Source organism: Neodiprion fabricii, chromosome 2 (assembly GCF_021155785.1).
Source record: "Neodiprion fabricii isolate iyNeoFabr1 chromosome 2, iyNeoFabr1.1, whole genome shotgun sequence".
In the NCBI taxonomy this organism is placed as follows: Eukaryota; Metazoa; Arthropoda; class Insecta; order Hymenoptera; family Diprionidae; genus Neodiprion; species Neodiprion fabricii.
The window spans coordinates 38828697-38849797 of NC_060240.1; the positions used below are offsets into that span (position 1 = coordinate 38828697).

The 21101-nt window shown below is 39.0% G+C and overlaps 1 protein-coding gene across 3 annotated transcripts; it reads right to left on the minus strand.

The window, feature by feature from the left end:
- Nucleotides 1-109: 109 nt before the first annotated feature.
- LOC124175304 (zinc finger protein 236-like) lies at nt 110-20826 on the minus strand. Of its 3 annotated transcripts, none has more exons than XM_046555399.1 (25): nt 20671-20826; nt 19974-20101; nt 19711-19808; nt 19297-19617; nt 18967-19101; nt 18088-18252; nt 7899-8030; nt 7636-7779; nt 7426-7543; nt 7208-7344; nt 6747-6942; nt 6592-6670; nt 6385-6520; nt 6167-6306; nt 5722-6081; nt 5408-5642; nt 5087-5318; nt 4842-4954; nt 4502-4756; nt 4054-4406; nt 3777-3957; nt 3562-3674; nt 3256-3487; nt 2884-3160; nt 110-2800 (listed from the first exon to the last, which is right to left on the minus strand). In XM_046555399.1, exons 2-25 carry the CDS (start codon nt 20080-20082, stop codon nt 1713-1715), a joined length of 5349 nt encoding a protein of 1782 aa, XP_046411355.1. In that variant the 5' UTR covers nt 20083-20101; nt 20671-20826; the 3' UTR covers nt 110-1712. The 3 variants fall into 3 exon arrangements, with proteins under 3 accessions (XP_046411355.1, XP_046411356.1, XP_046411357.1); XM_046555400.1 differs by lacking the exon at nt 20671-20826 and adding an exon at nt 20314-20569; XM_046555401.1 differs by lacking the exons at nt 18088-18252; nt 18967-19101; nt 19297-19617; ... (1 more) ...; nt 19974-20101; nt 20671-20826 and adding exons at nt 8289-8468; nt 12976-13334.
- Between the last annotated feature and the right edge of the window lie 275 nt (nt 20827-21101).

A 21101-nucleotide genomic window follows, 5' to 3' on the forward strand; every position in this document is an offset into this window, starting at 1 on the left:
TTGCACTCCCGGGAATGCAAAGTACAGTAGTAAATAAAAATTCCGTGTAGTGATACAGGGTTACAAAAAGATTAAGGTGCTCCTTCCTGTAACGCCAGAAGTATTGGAGTGTGATAAAAAATGTATTTTATTATCGTACATAGATGGTACAATTTACAAAGACAAATTACATTATAAACAATTCTATTTCAAACTTAGTGCTATATCATAGTTCACTTATAACGACAATATACAATATATACAGCTGTGCTTAGTACGCCTACTTTACGCGAAAGTGATTACCATCCTCAATATACATGCGTTGTGCGTATAGTTCCTTTCCTGTAGTTGGTAAAGCTACATTTATAAAAAGTAATTAAACTTCCAGCAATTCTATTACGTAAGTTTAGTAATAACATATAAGACTGCTAAATATTTCTCAATTACGAAAAAATGTGGTTCGCAGTTTGCAGTTCAAGTTGATCAACGATTGATTGCTGTAAACTTTTCAGCTAAGCATTTTATGACAAAGTGTATGTTTGTGAGAGATAAGCTTCATATATGTATACATACTTCATCTGCCACCGAATTTTTAGATTTCGGATATTCAATTGAATTACCTTCTATTTCCTTGCAAAGCAGATTCAATTGCTCAATAAAACAACAATATTTCAATCATTCGTTAAATGCATAATAAATACCTAGTAGTGATTAGCTAATGTATTATGTATTAGAATGGAAGGCACGAGGAGATATGGGAACTAGAATGTTCGATATTGGGAACGAAAGTATGGCGTTGTGACATCTGCTGCCAGAATAATGCGTTGCTCTAAGTGGGACATATTTCATTTTTAAAGAACTCTACCGTCGTATTTTTTGCGGTACATTGATTCCTTGTTGAACAACTAAAGCTTCACAACTTGCACTAAATATTGTCATATTGCTAGGCCCCGCCTTGACGTTCGTTCCCAATAAAATTAATATGACATTTAAACGACCATCAAATAACTATATAAAATTAGTCATAACATAAAATAAAGCTGTGAAGCAACGAAGTGATCACTGTATCGACCTCGATTAAAAAATTGCGGAAAGTGTGAATGTATGTCTCAAATAATGCTACTAGCAAATGTGTTGTTTTTTTGTGTAGCGTGCTATTTCACTCATGCGTGATTTTTCATTGCACATACTGGTAGTGTAATAAAAATCGGTCGTAAGAAAGCCCAATTGGGTACGGAGAGTGCGGCTCATTGCAATTTATAATCTACATATTCCATTTTCATTAGTGTTGTATAGCGTACTTTTCATTCGTATTAGTTTTTCAGATAGTCGACATGGAATGTGACAGGTACAAACTTCTCATTTTAAACGTATGCCAAAAAGAAAAAACCATTAATTTTGAGATTGGGAGTAGTGCTTGACGAGAATTTTGTACATACATACTACATTGATTGTAAAATTTTGTACAAATTGAAAGGTAATTTATTACGGGCCGTAAATCAGGACACACGGACAAATGTACCCCAGTCCTTTTGATCTGTGATATCTAATTAGGTGATTCAAAGTTATGGAGATATTGGATCTGGATATGCGAATAAGATAAAATTAAACGTTTGCATTATGAGGCTGATACACGTGACTTCAGTCTTTTGCTCAATCTTTGGCTTTCGTAACAGATATACTGCGCGGTTTGACTCAATCCAATTACGGTAGAAGACCGAGTAGGATCGTTATCAGTGAATGTTAGCAAACGAAATATCTTCCAGTCCTATTATCCTGTCATCTTCTAAATTATCTTGTTCTATTTTAGCACTTAGTAGATGCTGCCCTCTCCGCAATTTTTTTACCACCAACGTGTCTAGCTGATGAACACGTTTTAGATGCGTTTTCAAATTACCTTTCTGGCTAAACGAAAAATCGCAATGAGGACATGGATATGGTCTATCCCCTGTATGATGTTTTTGATGTATTTTTAACGTGCTCTTTTGCGTAAATGATTTAGAGCATAAATTGCACTTATACGGTCTTTCTCCAGTGTGAATACGCTTGTGCCGCTCAACCTGGCACGGTTTAAGAAAACTTTTACCACAAATATCGCATTCTCTTCTAAATTGCGTTCTATCAATTGTCAGTTTCTGGTTACTTTCCTCAGGATCCGACAAGGATGCTATTTTCCCTGGATCTATGTGCATGCAGTCATCGAGTTCCAACGTCCCGTGCGACTCGGTGCCGCCATTTTCCATGTTCTCAGTCTCATATAAAACTGGCTGCGAATTCGAATCACTCATTTCAGTATTACTTATCAGAGATTGCGTCGGCGCTCTTAACGATTCCGGATCTATGAGCTCTTCAACGGTTGTTCCATTTTGTATAACATTCGTCTCAGCATCAGGCATCTGTTGTAACATCGGGTCGTCAGATTGGATAGTTACCAACCCGTGAGCAAGGAGGAAATGGAGATTTGCGACAAGCTCATTGCTCTCGTTTAATGACAACATTGCGTTATTGTTCAATATCGTTCCGTCTGCGTTGAAAGTAATGTGGGGCGTGATATTTTCGGTTAATGCGTTAGTCTCAATCGTAATCGAATCGATATTCCCATATTCTTCGGCATGAGGCCCCGTCGCCTCGGCATTAACATTATTTCCTACCGATCTTTCGAGTTCGGCAGCGACACCAGCTATCGCAGCAATTTTTCGCACCTTTGGCTTTGGCTTCGAGGGATCTTTGTGCTCCCTCATGTGGGTTAGTAAATGCACTTTTCGGTGCCCTGATGTTCTGAACCGTAAATCGCACGTTGGGCATTTAAAAGGTTTGGATCCTGGAATAAAATATTCAGAGACAGAGTTGACGTGGTTTGCTTCTGTCAGAAATACTCGATAGAAAATATTACGTGATAGTTACCAGTATGCAATCGCATGTGGACCTTAAGACTGCCTTTCGTTGTGAAAAGACTGTTGCAAACGTGACATGAGAATGTCTTTTTTCCAGTATGTACTTTCATGTGACAATCTAGTGTGCATTTAACAGCAAAACATTTATTACAATACTCGCATTGATAAGGTCGCTCCCCTGTGTGCGTTCTGATATGCCTAACGAGATCGCTTGGTTTCCGGAAAGTTTTCGGGCAGTATTTGCATTTGTTTGTGTAAACTTTTTTGTCCTTTTTCAGATCGGTTTCCTGGAATAAGATGAGATGGAAGAATTGAGACATATTTTAATGCAAATTGACGGGCTGGAAATAAATGTCATGTCAAAAGAATACAAGAGACTAACTGTCTCTTTCTCGGCCACTGCATCCATAAGAACTTTTTCCGAAATAATAGAATTGTCTTCTAATCGTATATGAGGAGGGGCCAAGTAGTTGCCGTCTATTGTCAACGGATCCTTTTGCGAACTGTCCGGTTCTACGGTATTTAAACTTGTGCTATTTTGGTGGAATTCTTCATGAAGTAACAATTGAGTCTTATTTTGAAATGTCAGATCGCACGTTGCACACTTCCATAATCTGCAAATTGAATGAAGCGAATAAAAATTCATGCCGTGAGAGATTTCGTCATAAACAGAATTAAATTTACTCACATTTTATTTGTATGGATTTTTAAATGCCTACTAAGTCCTCCATTCGTGCAAAACTTTAGAGGACATTCTGTGCACTGAAATTCTTTGACGCCTTTATGTGTTTTAAGATGATCCTAAGGATAGATGTAAGATCGTTAGCACGATGCGCAATAATCACACATCCGAGGTTTTATTGGTAGGTATATTCAACATGTAGACATTTCGTAACTACGTACCTTTAAAGCGACTGCGGTGAGTCCTGTTTTACTACACATGTGACATTGCAATAGATTTTCTGATTCTGCGACAGATGCTAGCTCCTTATCCTCAGGTTTTTGTGCCATTTGCAATGTGTGAATCTTTTTGTGAGTTCTTAACTGACTTTGCTTATTGAAAGTTTTATCACAGACTTTGCATCTGGAATGAGTTGAAAGAAATGAGAATAAATTACGTATAAGTATCCAAAAGCCTAACTGAGGAAAAAGTATTACAGTCCAATCTAAATTTACTTACTTGTAGGAAGGAATTTGCGATGGTTTTTCAGGCAACAAAGATTCAGCTTGGACGGCGATATCCTTGACCGTTTCTTCTGACGTTGGTACGTCCAAGCCGTCAGTAGTATCTGCTTTGGCTATAACTTTTGGATATTTTGGACAGGCTTGAACAGGACGAGATAATTCAGGACACGATTGCATAGAACTAACAACCATCAAATGTCGCGGTTGTTTCGACTGGCTATCATCCGGCATCGATGTCGTCGTTGTGACAGACACTAAATGCTGCTCTTCCTGAGCAGATCTAGGCAAGATACTTGCCATACTTGTTGAATTAGCTGGAGTAATACCAATGTCCATCTCGTTTTCCCCCTGTGAAGTGGATGAGGCATTTGACAATTCAAAGTGATACACAATAATTATAAAGTTGAAGTATTCAGCTATGAGGTTGTATGATTGATACGAACCTGAAGTGCGATATGGCTCATGTCGAAGGAATCAAACTGTGGTGCAAATATTCCACTGTTTATTGTACCGCTGGTAGAAGTCTCTACGTTCTTTGAGTTTTCGTAAATAATATTTAAAATGGGTTGTTCTCGTTGTTCTAGGGAGTTCGGCGCTGTCTCGCTTATCTGTCTGGTCAAATTTCCTCCCAGTCCAAGGTTCATACCAATGTTGAACAGTTGCTGATTCAAAGTTTCTTCAATTTCGCGAATACTTTCCTATACAGAGTTGATAAAAGCGATTCACAATTAAAAAACACGTTTATTTTAATTACCACGTTAGCAAAAAAAAATTAAAACAAACCGGCGTGAGTGTCTGGTCCCCAGAATAATTGGGTAACGTTATGGTTCCAGTTTCATCCGCATGCAGGGTTTGGGTTGGGCCCAAATTAATCGGTTCGACAGCAGGCTGGGCTTCTGAAAGCATCGATATTTTTCAGTAATATTGGAACTGAAATTTTGCAAACCATAATTCTTGGGTGTTTCAACTTGTTTTGCTACGATTGTTTACAGTTACAAAAAAGCAGATCAACACTTGGTCGAACTTACGGTTAACGATCGTTTGTATCGGATTGTTCTGAGGGATCAACGGTTTATCTTTTTCAACTGCAATAGTGTGAAACTGATCGGAGAATGCTTGCGAAAAATCGGGTGCCATTTGCGGTTGGAATGTGACTTCCATTTCTTCAGGGAGTGTTAAATTTTCGGATAGTACCGTCATCGCCGGTTTATCCTGCAGCTGATTAGGCTGTTGCTGTCCCGACTGCTGCTGATTCAACTGCTGCTCATAGCAAATGAAAATATAAATTATCAAGCCATTGACTGGCAGAAATACATCTAGTTAAAATGCGCAATATTTTCTAAACACACCTGCTGTGCGAGTTCGTGTTTATGTATCTTCATGTGCTTCCTACAGTTCACCGACGTCTTGAATGTTTTGTGACAGTAAGGGCACATGAATGGTCTCTTGTTACTATGCGTAGCTAGATGACGTTTCATACTGCTTTGTGTAGAAAATTTCGCACTACACATCGAGCAATTATAAGGTCTTGACCCTTCGTGGGTTTGCAAATGAGATTTCAGTACGCTGTTGGAAGTGAACTTCCTGTGAACACAGAGCAGAAACAAATCATAATTACCTGCCGATGAAATGAAATACATGAACAAGTTGTCGATTAAAATACCTGTTGCATTTTTGACACTTATACGGTCGCTCTCCAGTGTGTCTTCGATAGTGCTGTTTCAAGTGGCTCATTTTTCTAAATGCCGCAGGGCAAACCCAGCACTTGTGAGGCCTGGCAACGTCGTTACTATTATAAACTTGCTGATGTTTCGACTGGACCTGAGCAATACTGATCTTGTTCCCAGCGTCTGTGATGATTAACGGTTCCTCAAGCACTATAGACGGAGCGATTATTTCCGTCTGAGGAGTTGGTTTTGTTTTCGTTTTCGCATGAGATTTCATGTGGCTTTTAAGTAGGGTGTTAGCACTGAAAGATTTATCGCATATGTTGCACGTGAATGGTTTCACACCCGCGTGAATCCTGCAAAAATTCAATTGAACAATAGAATGAGATTTAATTGAAGAATGAAGTAATCGTTGCATGCATCTTGCGGCAATTTAGATACCTCATGTGTGTCGTGAGACTGCTATGACATGCGAACATTTTGTTACAATTACAGCACATGTACTTTTTTACTCCCGTGTGCGTCCTCTCGTGTGCGATCATCGTTGATTTCACTGCGAAAGACCGGGAACAATATGAACACTGAAACACCGATAATCATTGGTATAAAATCCCAATTTTCCAAGTTAGAAACAGTTCAATTATTTCTTCAAATAGTACCTTGAACGGTTTTTCCTGCGTATGAACACGTAAGTGGCGTATTAAATCCGACGGTTTCTTGAATTCTTTGTGGCAATAAGAACAAGTATACCACCTTGTATTTCCGATGGTGCGTTGCTTGATCGTAACATATTTTCTATAAAGAAAACACCTCGTTGTAAATTCAGATCATTTCCATTACACATTTCTTACATTATTAATAATTACCTCGTAGCACTGTCTATACTGCTGTCCAGTAAGGTGACCATAGTGGTCTGTGCTTCACCCTTCTTGGGTGTTTGCACCTCTGTAATCATATCGACTTCATAAATGGCAGCATAAAATAGACATATAATAAAAAAATGATACGAATGACTCTGTACCTGGAGCCGGTTCTTTGTCCTTGCTGGGTAATCCACTGTTCTTCAAAGCTTGTTGCAGTATGTCCTTATTTGGAGAACTGTTTGCCGTAGAATCGGCTGGATTTTTAACTCCAGATTCAAGCATGGCCAGCTGAGACATGACTGTATCGACAGTCGCTTGCATGTCTTCTGTTGAGCTGACACAGCTTTGTGGTTTCTGGTTTGAGCATGTGAATCAGCGTTTACAGGTATGACAGAAAAAAGACAAACCGATTTCATGAGTGAAACGTTTTACTCGTTCGTAGTTGTAATTTTCACGAATAATATTCAGCATTTGGTACAAAACTACAATGAACAGTTCTGATGTCGGAAGTTTTGCTGTTCATGGAATCGGAGCATCAGATAGAAGGTGAGACTACATTGACACGCAGAGTAACTTATCTGGTCGAGATTAAGAATTTTTTAACAACATGTATCTTTACCGGATTTGAATGCATTTTCTTCATGTGGGCGTTGAGGCTTCCAAGTTTCTTGAATGTACAAGGACAGTACGTGCATTTGTAGTAAGGCTTGCCATCCGGCACGTTATGGACTCTGAGTATATGAGCGTTCAAGTTTCCTGTATCAGACATAGAGAAGTTATCATCAGCGTCGATTGTATATTCTCGAAGATCTCGAACTATATTTCAAACTTATTTACCTTTTTGGCTAAATTTTGCGTTGCAAAAGCTGCAATTGTGCGGTCGAAATCCGTTGTGTTTCCACATGTGTATTTGAAGGGATCCCTTCTGCGTAAACGCTCGAGTGCAAATTGTACACTGTTGAATGAGAAAAACAAAACAATTCAAACCCAAGCTCAGCAAACCTTGGAATTGAAAAGCATTGAAAACTTAATAAAATCCCAACGAACCTGGAATGGTTTCTCCCCAGTGTGAACCCTTATGTGGCGTACAAGCTGACTCGGTTTTTGAAATGATTTCAAACATATTTTACATTTGTACATGGTCTTCTGCTTGACCCCTTTCTTCGTCTGCTTTACTAATTTCGTTTGTAACTGAATGGGCAAACAAATAGTAAGACACGTTAATTAATCTGCAATCTGTCAGAGACAGATGAAAATTTATAGGTTTATCATGGGTGGAATTATGAGGTTGAATTTATGTAGGTACTCACTCTATAGTGTTCGCGGATGTGCAGACGATAAAGTGCCGGCTGTGTAAATTGTTTGTTGCACAGTTTACACTTTCTAACATCGTCTGTGGTCCATTTTTCATTGTGCAGTTTTAAATGGGCATCAAGTTGTGCCTGAGATCGAAACAGTATAGATTTAGTACATCGATTATCGATAAGAACACAAAAAATTTCAGTAAACAATATAAATAAATGTACAATAACTTTTTCAATAAACAGTCTTGAACAGACTTGACATTCTAAAGCAACGCATTTTTATATTCAAAATAAGTTTTCGAATTTGGTAACTAATTTGAGGGTGAGATTTATAGCGAAGGAGAAGGAGTGGAAAATCGTAATAAGAAGATAATAGTAACAATCGTGTGTGTATACCTTGTAGTAATGGGCGCTTAAACCAAGCGCGAAATGAAATACTTGGGAACAGATGAGCAGCAATGCAAAATTAAGGCACTCAACCGTAAGTGACATCGTAGAAATCAATTTACTACGTGTTTGGATACCATTATACGAGCATTTACAATATCGACAAATAAATCACTTCTTCTCGTTGTCCTGCACGTTCATTAGAATACACGAATTTACAATTATTTCACACACAGACACACACATATATATATGTGTGTGTATGCATATATATAAACGTCCATATAGCCGACCGCAGCAGATGTTTTCAAATTAGATTCAATTATTCACGCATGTACACAAATCAATTGAACATATTTGTACTTCACTGAATACATAATCGTTTAACGTCCACGCATGCAAGTACGTATTATATGTAAGATGTATACTCATTAGAGATTTATGGATTGGGCATTAGGTGGGACGAACGTTTGTCACAATTTAGCGATAATTCCACATGTAAACAGTTATTAATGTCAAAAAATTACGGGGTAACATTTTCGTCAAAAAATGCCCATCATTTTTCTTCTTCACTGCCCGAGACGTCGAAAGAAAGTGAACGTACTATTTTTTTCCAGTCCAACTGAATATTATACATTTGTAAATTAATATTCCACACATATATTCGCAAGATTTAAATCCTAGCTCGCGCATAAAGGCAACTCTATTCCTTCGAATAACAGTTTTTCAACGTGTCACATGCATCACTCTACAAATTCTTGTGCAAATCGCATCACGGAATATGATAGTAAGACGAGGAAGTCTACGGTTGGTAAAACGAACTAAACGGATATCCTTTCGGCGGGTCGACTAACGATTGCAAAATTCCAGCAGATTTAGATACATTTTTAATTTGCTGAGACCATAACGATGAGTGGCGTATATGAACTGTACGTATATTTATAAAGTACTGCATCAGGACGGGGTTTTAATATCATTATCACAGCAGAGTTCAACTTTTATCTAAAAGAGCTGCATTCAGGAAGTGTCTGATACATCGCCCACCGTTATTTGTATATAGGTATACATATATTATACGTATATTACGTGCGTATATGGTGCATCGCCGTTTGCGTACATGTATATTTCACGTGCTTCTTCTTTCAACTCTCTACTGCACGCGTGATAAATAATCGAGCATACAGCTTCTTTCGAATAGATCGAAACGTCTATCGAAGGGTATTTAAAAAATTGGTCGACAAATTTACTCGCGACACGAATTACGTGGAGCTGATTCCTTCATGTTTATATTACCTAATAACTATGGGTCGCTCAACATCCACGACATCATTGAAAGCTAGCGATGTTTAAGTACCTATATTAATGACTGTAGAAGGCATCGTCACGCTTAATAATCAGTCAGGGTTAATCCGATAAGTGATACATTTGTCGACATAACCGTGGCTAAATTTTTCTATTATATTCTTGTTACACGGTACGAATATCAGTGTTGCAAGAATATATTCACTGACAAGTATGAAGTTCTTTGCGCGAAACATCTAATTTATGTCAAACGCAGTAGACTCAATTTGCGACAAATCATACGGACGGATGACACTACCCGGTGTCTATTGAGCGAAACAAGGAATATTTTACTCTACACGATTCTCGTTCTTTCACTTTCTAACGCGCTGTGCACGCGTAAAACGTTTTTCCTTAGTTTTTCATAAAAATGGCAAATCTTCTTCGCCATGCTTATACCGTGCATTGAATTTCTTCGAACTGCAGGGTCAATCGGCTTGGGGTTAACGGCATCATGTTTATAGTTTACAATGCACATAAAAGACAGAAGTGAAGTTGGATTATGATTCGTTTCAAGTCCGTCACGTACGAAGGCTGAGGTCATTCGATAGTTTCGATTCATCTATGAATAAATCATTTTAATCAATCAACTCGTGCAAACTTGGACTTCACGTGGAGCAAAAGATATTTTCTCTTTTTTGGATTTCCTCTTCTTAATTGATAAATAACATATATTTTGTATTCTTGTCTATTCAGGGGTAATATAAATATTTCCACCTTACTTGGTATATCAGCGTTTTATTAAAAACATAAAGATCGGTTAGTTTCGATAATATCCCGCCGGCGTGTTACTTTTTTAATAACGCATAATATTTCTGCCTTCCGTTGTAAAAGGTTTCTGAATCTATATCGGCGGCTACGGCTTATCTCAGAAGCTAGTAACATAACGTATGAAAGAGAATAAAAAACAACAAAACAGCAATAAAAAGAAGAAACTCCCCCTTCCCTCTGAAAAAAAAGAAAAAAAAACCACCACCTACCACGTCTTATCTTTATCTGAGTTCTCTCCATGGACCGAAGGTAGTTAACGTGTACTTGTGTTAGTGTACAACACACGATTCCCACAATCAGCCTTGCGCGTTATATGCACCTACACGTAGATCTATGTCGTTATACATATACGTAGCGAAAAAAAGGTTCATAAGGGTATTCAATCAATGGAAACGCAGTCACGAGGTAATCAATATAAGTTTCAAGATAAACTGTTACCTGATTATATGCATTTTATGGGGTTTCGTTTATAAATATTTATATCCGAAATTCGAACGTACAATTATATAGACAATAAAGTTGTAAAGGGTAGTGAAATTTGTCCGAAAGCTCGTCGTCGTCGTCCCATATAAAGGCATGGTAGCGATTTTTTTCTCGTTTAATAACTCGCCTCCGTGGAAGATTCTGCGTGCATATGCAGTACGCATATAAATCATCCGAGTCATTTCTCTCGTTCATGCACATATATGTATACCTATGCACTACGCATGCACCATGTATCCTTTAGTATTAAACAAGCCGAAAACCTTTTTGTTACGTGTATACGACGCGGATATATGTATGTATAATAATGATGAGCTCGTGACGTTTAGTTTTATTCTGCGATAAACTTTCGCCGACATGACGACGGGGAAGCCGCGAACTCGCCTCCGGATGTTCTGCAGGAGCATCTCGCTAGCGGTCAGATGCAGCAACAGGTTTCGTAAGTCACGTCGTGATACGGGTGGTATAAATTCATCCGTGAACCATGGCGTTTGTGCCGTTGTTGCATTCTGTGCTGTTATGAGGCTTTGCTGCAGCTGCGTTATTCGGAATATGAAGATAACAGAAGTAAGCAACGAAAATAATGAAGACAAAATTTTGAAAAAAAAAAAAACGAATACGAAACGAAATGACAAGGTCCGAAAAAAGCTTCATTACAGACGCGAAGGGAGAAAGAAAAATACTGAGAAAGACACGTCAGCCGTTACATGACATATTTTGTGATCTGACGTCATGCAAGCTTCTTTCTCACCGCTCGTATAAATGAGATGCAGCGCAAGTCGAGAGTTCGATAAACGTGTGTCTCATCGTCAGCGAGGACAACAAAGAAGTTTATACACGATACAGTTCGCATTTTTTTTTTTTTTTTTTATACCACTGTACCTTCCACGTGCAGATTTGCGGCAAGGATCGCTTGCCCGCGATCTTTGCGCGTATATGTTGTACCGTACTGTACTGTACATGTACGCATTGGGACGATTACGTCAAACTCGCAGAAACGGAAGGCGTCGAATAAACAAATAACCCCCCGCTCCTCCCCAGCCGGCAACTTGTTATATAATTATTATTATATACGCTGGAATAAATAACGATGTCTTTTCTCCACGTGCATGGATCCGAAATGTACAAATAAAATATCAAAATTTCACACAACATTTAGTTTTCATTTCATCCTATTACGCATAACGGAAGTGAATTTTTTAAAATACAGAAAAAAGGTGATAAAAATTTGTTCGATCCTTAAGACAAGCTTTTAATTTTGAACATTCTCTAAGTTATCGCGACTTCGTTTTTTCAAATTCAAAATTTTCTTCCCTTTGTATGATTCAATATTAATCGAATTCGGCGCTGCTAATGTTTCACAAAATTTCTCGACTTTTACTCAGGATTCTCAGACGCGTCTCTAACTCTCTCGAATTCAACTTCGCGGTACTTTGATGCGTTATACACGCCTTCACCCACGCCGCCGTGCGAAAACACGTGCACTTCACAGGCAGGCAGTCAGGCACGTAAGAATTCGACCGAAAGCTATAAACGGTATAGAGTCACGGTTTAGACTGCCGGGGTTTATAATTCGCACAAAGAAATGTCTCGCGTTTTCGAAGTTCAACGTTCAGGCCGCAGTGGCCGCGAGTTGTAATAGGGTAGGAATAACTGTAAGGTACAACAAGAGAAGCAGAATGTTGTACGGACGGAATGAAAAAAAGAAAAAGGGAAGGAAAGAAAAAAAGGAAAATAAAATTGAGAAAAAAGGCGCCCTGCGAGTTAGGATCCCTAGCGATCCGGTGCAGGCGGTTCCTTCAAAAGATTTTAACCTTGCGCATAATATTACGTCAGCGAATCTTTCGCGAAGCTCCACAGAGTGGCAGCGTTTTTCGACCGCTCTCTCTTTCTCATTGCCCGCAGCATCATCCCGTTCCGAATATCTACGAGGAGGAAGAACCAGTCCCCCAAACCCTTCTCGAAGTACCTTAACGATCCTTATAATTACACAGGCTGTACACCGTCCTCCGATGAACGTACCTGTAAAAGCTGAGCTTTCACCGTACGCGCAGCAAAGAAATTTAGAACTCGCGTGGAAATAGAAAAACAAATTTAAAACCTTGGCACGGTATTCGGCGAAAAAGCTCGTCGCACAAATTGGCGGGATGAATTTGTCGAGATTCGCAACTGGCACTGTTTCATCTGTTACACGGTGACTAAATTTTTGTACTCGTCTGCCGAATTTTCTTCATTTTATGTTAACTTTCCGCTTTTATCCTTTTTTACGCACCAATCACTGTCACACGCTGTAGGTAACAGGTTGCGTCGGTAAGGCGGATGATCGAGAAATTGGAGGATCCAGTTACGACCGTTTAAATTCGCGGAAAATTAATGCACGGTCCACCCCCACGTGCTTGGCGGGCAAAACTAGGTCCTGCTTATACTAGACGAAAGATTCTCGCGTGGCCGACGACACCGAACGCGGTCGGTGACCAACTGTCAATGGTAGAACACGCGGCTTCGCCGGATCTGCAGCGGCAGCGGCGGCAGCAGCAGCTATACTCGTCGAAGAAGAGGAGAAGGATGTTAGTCTCGGAACGGATTTCGGGCAGCATCCGTTACAATTTTTAGTGAAAATTTTATGGTCAGGTGATTACAGGTTTCGATCGGTTTTCGACAGGGTTTCGAAACGATTCTGAAAGACGTTGCTGGAAACGGGAGGATTGATGAGATGAAGGGACATACTTATTAGGAGATAGTCGAAGAAGGAAGAAGAAAGGAGGAGAGGATCGAGGATCGATGAAGGAGTTTTTGTCTCGGATTTCAATTTAAGAGGTTGACGTTACTGACGTTATCGAAACGGAACATTGGGAAAGAATGAATATTTTCCTCTTTTCGCAATAATTGTGAAGAAACACAGATTTTAAAATATGAATATGCCTTATTTTATCACGGTTCACCGAATTCAAAACAATTCCAAAATTGCGAAATAACGAATTTCCTTAGCATGAATCGTTACGATACCCTTGTTAACTTCAACGTGATTCAAATTTCATCTTGTGACGTTATTAATACGGTTTGTTTTAATCTCACGATGTCTCGGGATTTCCGACGCTGCGGTAATTAAAAATGTAAGTATAACCAAGTTCGAATCGTGATACTGACTCATTCGAATTTACAGTGACGAGGACGACTGTCAGGGTTTGTTAGTAAGCTTTAATTATAAGATTAAATATCCCAAATTATTACCAACATTTTGAGATCGACAATTGCCGAGTAACGTAGCGTGAATTTTTCGGACATCTGAAAGTTTGTATTTTTACAAAACAATAATAAAATCGTTCAAATTTCATATAATCTCAGAATATTTCTGACAATGTGATAAAGAGAATTCGATTACCATAAACCAAAGAGATTCAAGAGGGACCAAAATCTGCAACAAATTATTCGCAAATATAATCCCAGAATTATATTTATCACACGTGATAAAAATTTGAAGAACTGCTGATTCGATTGTAGGATGAAAAAAAATTTTAAAAAAAATAAATAAATAAAACATTACGTTGCACAAACGTTTTAAATCTTTGGTTTTGAATGAAATCATTCGTCGATATCTCATAGTCCGTCAAAATTAGCGTCGAATATTGCACTTAACGTTCGAAAGCGAGCCGCACGTGTACATCGGATTAAGTAAAGATTATAAATCTGTGTCCGGGAGTCGGTAACCCATGTACTTGTAGCGTCAACGAGACTGTCTCTTCTGTATAATCATTTTTGTGGACAAAACGTGGGACTCGTTTTCATTCAGAGCGTATACAAGGTCGCGGAATGATCTTACTAATTATCGTTACACGAGGCCGAACGCGTCAGAGAAGGACCGAGTGTCGACGCTAGCGGCAAAAAGTGTACAGATATAGCGAATATGATCCAAGTCGTGCATCGATTATACAAATTCCAATAATAGCCTGCGTGGGATTGAGTTATATCGCCTTGAATCGGCCCGCGAAGGAGCGTTAAAGCGAAAATAAAATTAGTGAATAAGTCAAAAGTCCGCGTGAAATCTGTACACCTAAAACCAGTCAGCGGTAATCACGATTTGATAGTCTAAACAGATGTAGTATAGTCTAAACAGTCGGCCGTTGACTCCTTCAAGTTTCTTCGCGCTTCTCTCACGATTATCAAGATCTTCACTCCGAAGTGACACTTTGCTCTTTGGCTCTTAAGATTGGAAGAAAGATTTTAATCGGTAGAGAGTTTAAATTTTATACAATTCACTGACAACTCCGTTTGTTGTAATTCAAATTGAAAAAAAACCTTCAACCTTCGGTAGTTTGTTAATATTTTCGGACAAATTGCGCATGTTTTTGCTACGCGGGTCAGAGATGATGCGATGATTGATGAACCATTGGGTTGCGTTGATAATGGCTTGCCCCGCTTCGAATGGTTCTGCAGTCGATAAATTGACGGATTCTGATTCCAGCTCGTTGGCGAAGCGATCGTGCTTCGGTGGTAGAACACACTCGAATTTGAATAAGTTTTTCGGGGTTTCGAATGTTCGACGTCATCTGGCCGTTACATGCGTGAGGATGAATGGTGGGCATGGTGCATGGTGTTGTTGCACATGTGTAAAAACAAGAAGCTCTGCGCTGGTGGGTATAAATTCGTATACAAACAGTCTGGCGTACAAACATTCGTACGAAATTATACCCGGAAAATGCATTAAAGTTCGTTTTTAGTCGTTTCCCTTTGATTCTTCTATTTCACGCGTTTTCAAGCTGATGGAAACGGTCTCGATTTACACAACCAGTCGAGATAGTTACACGGATTGATTAATGTCGACTTACAGACTACTCCAGCAGTGATGACTGAAATTTCTCAACTCATCGTACGATTTTATCAAGAGAAAGAGCCACCAAGTAAATTTCCACCCTTTTCATACATCGCTTCTTTCCAACTGTGCGGTGAAAAATAAGAGCAAAGACGTTTTTGCAGAACGATTTTGTAACGACATAATATATTTGCCTTTGACAACCGGATGAAACCACCGAAAAGATACTGACAGTGCTGCTCTAGGGGAATAATTTGTCACGTGCTCGAATGTACGAAGATCGGCTGGTTTCTTGCGTATACCATTTAATAGAAATGATCGTCGTTGTTTTATGTTTCTTTTTTGCGAATTGACACACACGCGGAGTCTTATTAGAACAATATACAGCATATGCGCGGTATACAGGGATGTGGGTTGTAAAACTGCAAGTAGGCGGTTGACTCTGTCAAGTTGTCGTTATTATACACATCAGCGTACGGTGCAGTTGTGGCACATGTTACGCAACTGCATCAGCATCGTTGTGGCGGCATATGATCTCATCATAGATCTTTCACGCGACAAGTATCATAGAGGAATGTGATCTGTTCATAAAAATTGAAACAATCATAGCTCACATGCGGCAAAGCGTATTTATACATAATATATAAAGCAGTTTAACGAAGTGGCGGCAGATAAGAGGCGCGCTATTAAAAATCGGTATCTATTTAACTAGCTAGAACAATAAAAATGATCCTTGGATATGAAAACATCAGCCGTGTGTCGGCGACGCGTCGGTTAGGAAATACGACGATATATCAGCAATTGGCTAACATTAGTATAATATAATACTCGACGCTAGCAGTATTCCAATATCACGCATGGTTTTTACGAAAAAGGCAAGAGACTGGGAGAGAGTGCGAAACAACCTTGGAGAATTTTTTACTGCTGCACCTACAACTCGCGTTATTATACAATAGACGTAAATACACAAATTCGAGCACGGCTGTCTTCCCGAGATACGATCAAGACGCGAACTACACACACACACACACACACACATATATATACTTAATTACCAAATTTTAGGATATATTCGGCTAACCATGTCAGGTTTACACAAACTTGGACAAAACTTGTCGCTTGTATTTTTCCGTGCGAACTGAAGCATTTCGTAATTTCATTACGGGAGTGAAGAGAAAAATAAATAATGAAAAATATCCCTACACTTGGAATCAAGAAACAGTTGTCTCGATCTGGGTAACAAACAATTGAAAAAAAAAGTATTAAGACCCAGGGTTCATTGGATATTAGGTTAAACGCTCTCGTCGCTACCGCTGGCCGCACGTGTTCTATCCCGAGTTTTCTCGAAATAAAAACAGATCAGACTGATGGAAATGCTGTACAGATTATTCGCGAGTTTATAGTATTTCTGTTTTCTTTACTCCGATTTGCTGATTATTCAGACTAATCTATCGAGTCGCACCGTGAGAGGGGAAAGAAAAAAAAAACATTGTCATTTACGCGGAAAAAGATAAAACTGTACATTTTTTAATAACACATACTAGATTTAGTTAAATTATATATAATATAACGACGTTGGGAAGAAAGTTGCGTAACTTAACAAAGACACAAAGTATTTTTTCATCCATACTACATGTAACGCGTCCGAATTTTGGAATGCTTACAAAATATTGGTAAATCGTGACGGAAAAGTTTATCCTTTAATTTAGATGTGTCGACGGTTAATGAAAGAACCGTTTGTTTTTTCTAAATCGTTTAATCGTAGTTACATTAAAGGCGTAAAGATAAAGCTAGGGTCAAGGAGGCGCCTCTTACCCAAACTGGTACTGATATACATGCACCGAATAATCTGGCTAACTCTACATATTTGGTGAAACGTTTTGTTTCGTACACGTTATAATACTGTATATTTTACAACACAAGATGCTGCGTACAGTAGCTTTCTATAACTCTCCGCGATATATGAAAAACAAAACAAGAGGAGAAAAAAATACTCGAATAAAAGATATCATTTAGTGAAAATGAATTAAATTTGTCGGCTTTTTTAGAGCAAGAGTTAATCTCCTCGGTGCAGAGAGGAAAACAATCTGTGATAATTGAAATAGTGAATGCGGAGCACTCTCGGCGAAACTGCGTTGCGCAATGATCTCGTATAAAGAATAGAAGGCTGGAAGAAACGGCGATTTCAGACCATGTTATCAGTAACTCGGTCTGCACGGTCAGCAGGAATGCGGCAAGGTGTATCAGAGAGTAGGTCGCTGATAATCCTGAGGTGAAGTTAGCAAGCGGAGGATGGGAGTTGGTTTCAAGTTTAGGAGTCGACTGCGGCTACATCGAAGTTTTAAGCTTGTTCGAAAATTGCGCTGCGGGAATTATTTAGGGGTATGATTAAAGGTTGCTCACCTTCGTCGTGAAGGCGTCTTCGCACTCCGTGCAGAATAGGTTCTCCTCCTTTTCGTGCAACAGCATGTGAGACTTGAGGCTCGCCATTCGGGCGAACTTTCGACCACATTCTGGACACTTTGGTTCACCGATATTGTGCGTCGCCATATGAAGCGTAAAATTAGTCTGCAACATAGCCATTGTGCAGATTTAACAGAGCATGCTTCGGAGGATATTTGCTGGCGTTTAATTTACATTTTAATTCACGGATAGGGGGCAATATGCAACTAGGTAGAAATATCTCGATGCCGGGTCAAAATCAATCAAAGATTCGAAAACATTTCGAGAAATATGTTTGAAAAACCGTTCTTTATTTTTTTTTTTTTTACTAACGAATTCTTACAATTTGATAAACAATTTAGAAGCCCTAATTTTTATTAATCACTCATCAATCATTTGATATATTCATTCGAGCTCGAACGAGAAATTATTCAACTATATTGCATTAAGACTGTAGGGAAAGCCAAAAAGTTCCAGCTTTAGAAATAACTATTTCTGATACAATAATTTCAAATTACCGAGGTTCTAACCGAAAATCGATTTTATAATTGCGACCGAAGACACGAAAAAAACTTTACAATGCAGATTTTATGTTTCATTGAAACCGCAGTCATTTTTGAATTGATTTGGCAGATTTTTTTTCGGTTGAAAAGTACTAAAGGCTTTTAATTAAGTTCATTATCCTTGAGCAATATAAAAAAGCGACTTCATATGTTTATCTGATCCGTTTAAGGAGTTTGAGGTATCAGCAGTTACTATTTTCGGATCATGGAGCGATTTGCAGAGAATTTGTGGCCATGTTTCAAAGTAATTAAGAAAAATTAATTTTTCACAACTTACAGGAACGTTAAAAGATGCGGGACATTTCGGACAACGATGCGGTTTCTCTTCTGCATGTTGCTCGGTATGTCTTCGAAGTAACATTAGTCTGGTGAATCCTTTACCACATATTTTACACTTGAGGTTATTCGGATGCTGAAAGTAGAGAAACAGACAATGGAACAAATCCAATTAGTATAAATACCACGCAAAACATGTGAGACAAATCCAACAGAGAAATAAAAATAATTTTCTTTATCCTTCCTAAATCATTGTCAAATTATAAGTCTGGTATTTTTATGAAGGATATCTACAACACTGAGAAATATCTTTTCCAATTCGCAAACCTACCGCCGAAGGTGGTGTACTTCCATCCTTTCTCGGTCTGCCAGGACTTCGTTTGACAACAGGTGGAGGAAGTGGAAGAGCAGAGGACACAGGGGTTTCGAATATTTCAAAATTTTTTGTTTGTAAACTGTTAATTTCTGTCGCGCTAGGGGTGAGTTCGACGGTAGTGCCACCAGCGTTCAGTTCAATGGCTTTTGGGGCAAAAGATGGCTGCTCCGGTTCGGTTAAAACAGGGATGGTCTGGTAACCCTGTGTCGTAAATAGAGCTGCCTGTTGCGCTGCGTTATCCGCACCCATAGCTTCGAGCGTTACTTGAAATATAGACTGTAACAGCAAAAGCAAAAGGCAGATGTTCAATGTGTTTACCGTGTTTACACTTGCATCAATTCATCGTCTACCCTCTTGTTCGATACTCACGCTTCCTTCGTTCGTTTTCATCGGAGCTGCTGTAATCACGTTGCTTTGCTGAATGGTCACCGGTACAGACATGAATTCCAGAATTCCGTCATCCCGCTCTGTGAATGCGAACCACAAAATTCAGTTAGTACAATTTCTAAGAGTTGAATAGCTGTTGTAACTATTATCTTTACAGTTTAAAACAACTCTTAGCCTTGAGTTTATTGTTCATTTCTTATTTACATAATAGAGACTATTCAGATCAACATATTTCTGATATTTACCTGTGACTGCCAGAAGAGTTCTGCCATCATCAGATATTATGAAGCCGAGCGGCATCGATTCTGTGCCAGTAGTCAGCTGCTCGGTTAGAATAGCTTGCTCCGACAACATTTTGCTGGCTAATCAGATGCTGGAATGAAAATTGTTTTTGCTGTAGCATAAATCTTTGTTCATATCTGTTCTACAAACTGAAAAATCAATCGTTTATAGTCTCAGACAGTTTCAGGACTGCAAGATTTGAGGTTAGGACTCCAAGTCATTATTGTAATACCAGTCTGAATTTGACAAATAAAAAGAGGACTTGTTGGGTAGAGAGATTGCTAAAAATAAACGGTCAAATACCTAATGTCTGTTCAAATATGCCAGAATCTACAACGAAGCGGGCTCAGCTTTTTCGTGCGAAAGCGCGAAAATAACCAAAAAATTGAGTCAGTTATGAATTCGATATGATTTATGATAGGTGAGGGATTTTCAAGATGCCGTCGACACGCAGTCGGCGTCGTGTTCAACGGAAACATTTCGCACGATATAATTGAGCTCGGAACGCTGCAGAGATTGATTATTGTTTACAAAACTCGATAGACTTGAAAGTGCGAAAAGTGACGTCTGCGTTGTTACGCCTCGATTTGGCGAGATGGATATGTAGGTCCAAACAGATGAGATCAACTCACGGTTTTAAATAATATTACCAGAACGTACCTGTCGTTTTAATTATTTAACAAATTTTTAATCCACTACCCGATCGATTCACTACTCGGGACTGTCAGAATCGTCGATGTGTTTCCATTGAAAATTGTCTCGTGAGATTATTTTCTTTCAGAAATGTAAATATGGCGGAGTAACACAATCTTTACACCCGATGCGTAGGCGAACTGGATTGGGTCGATTGGCCGCATGTGAATTGCCTCGTTAGTTACTGGATTTGGCAATTGGCGCTGCTGTCGCTACGGCGGGACGCGCAGCGCAATTTTGAATGTCGGTTTCTGGAAGACTCATCATCACTGGTTAACTTGACGATTGTTAAACTTGCCCTACACGTCCCATTATTTTGTGTATCTGTATGTAGGTGTAATAACCACTGGATATCTTGAAAGATTATGGTTGTATTAATTCTTCAGAAGTAATAGATA

Excerpts from the sequence above, each read along its gene's own strand:
- LOC124175304 (XM_046555399.1), bottom strand. The coding sequence starts at position 20,082 with ATGTTGTCGGAGCAAGCTATTCTAACCGAGCAGCTGACTACTGGCACA. Across the intron at positions 6,671-6,746 it reads GGACAAAGAACCGGCTCCAG|AGGTGCAAACACCCAAGAAG; the intron begins GTACAGAGTCAT and ends ATATGATTACAG. Across the intron at positions 4,407-4,501 it reads TGAGCCATATCGCACTTCAG|GGGGAAAACGAGATGGACAT; the intron begins GTTCGTATCAAT and ends TCCACTTCACAG.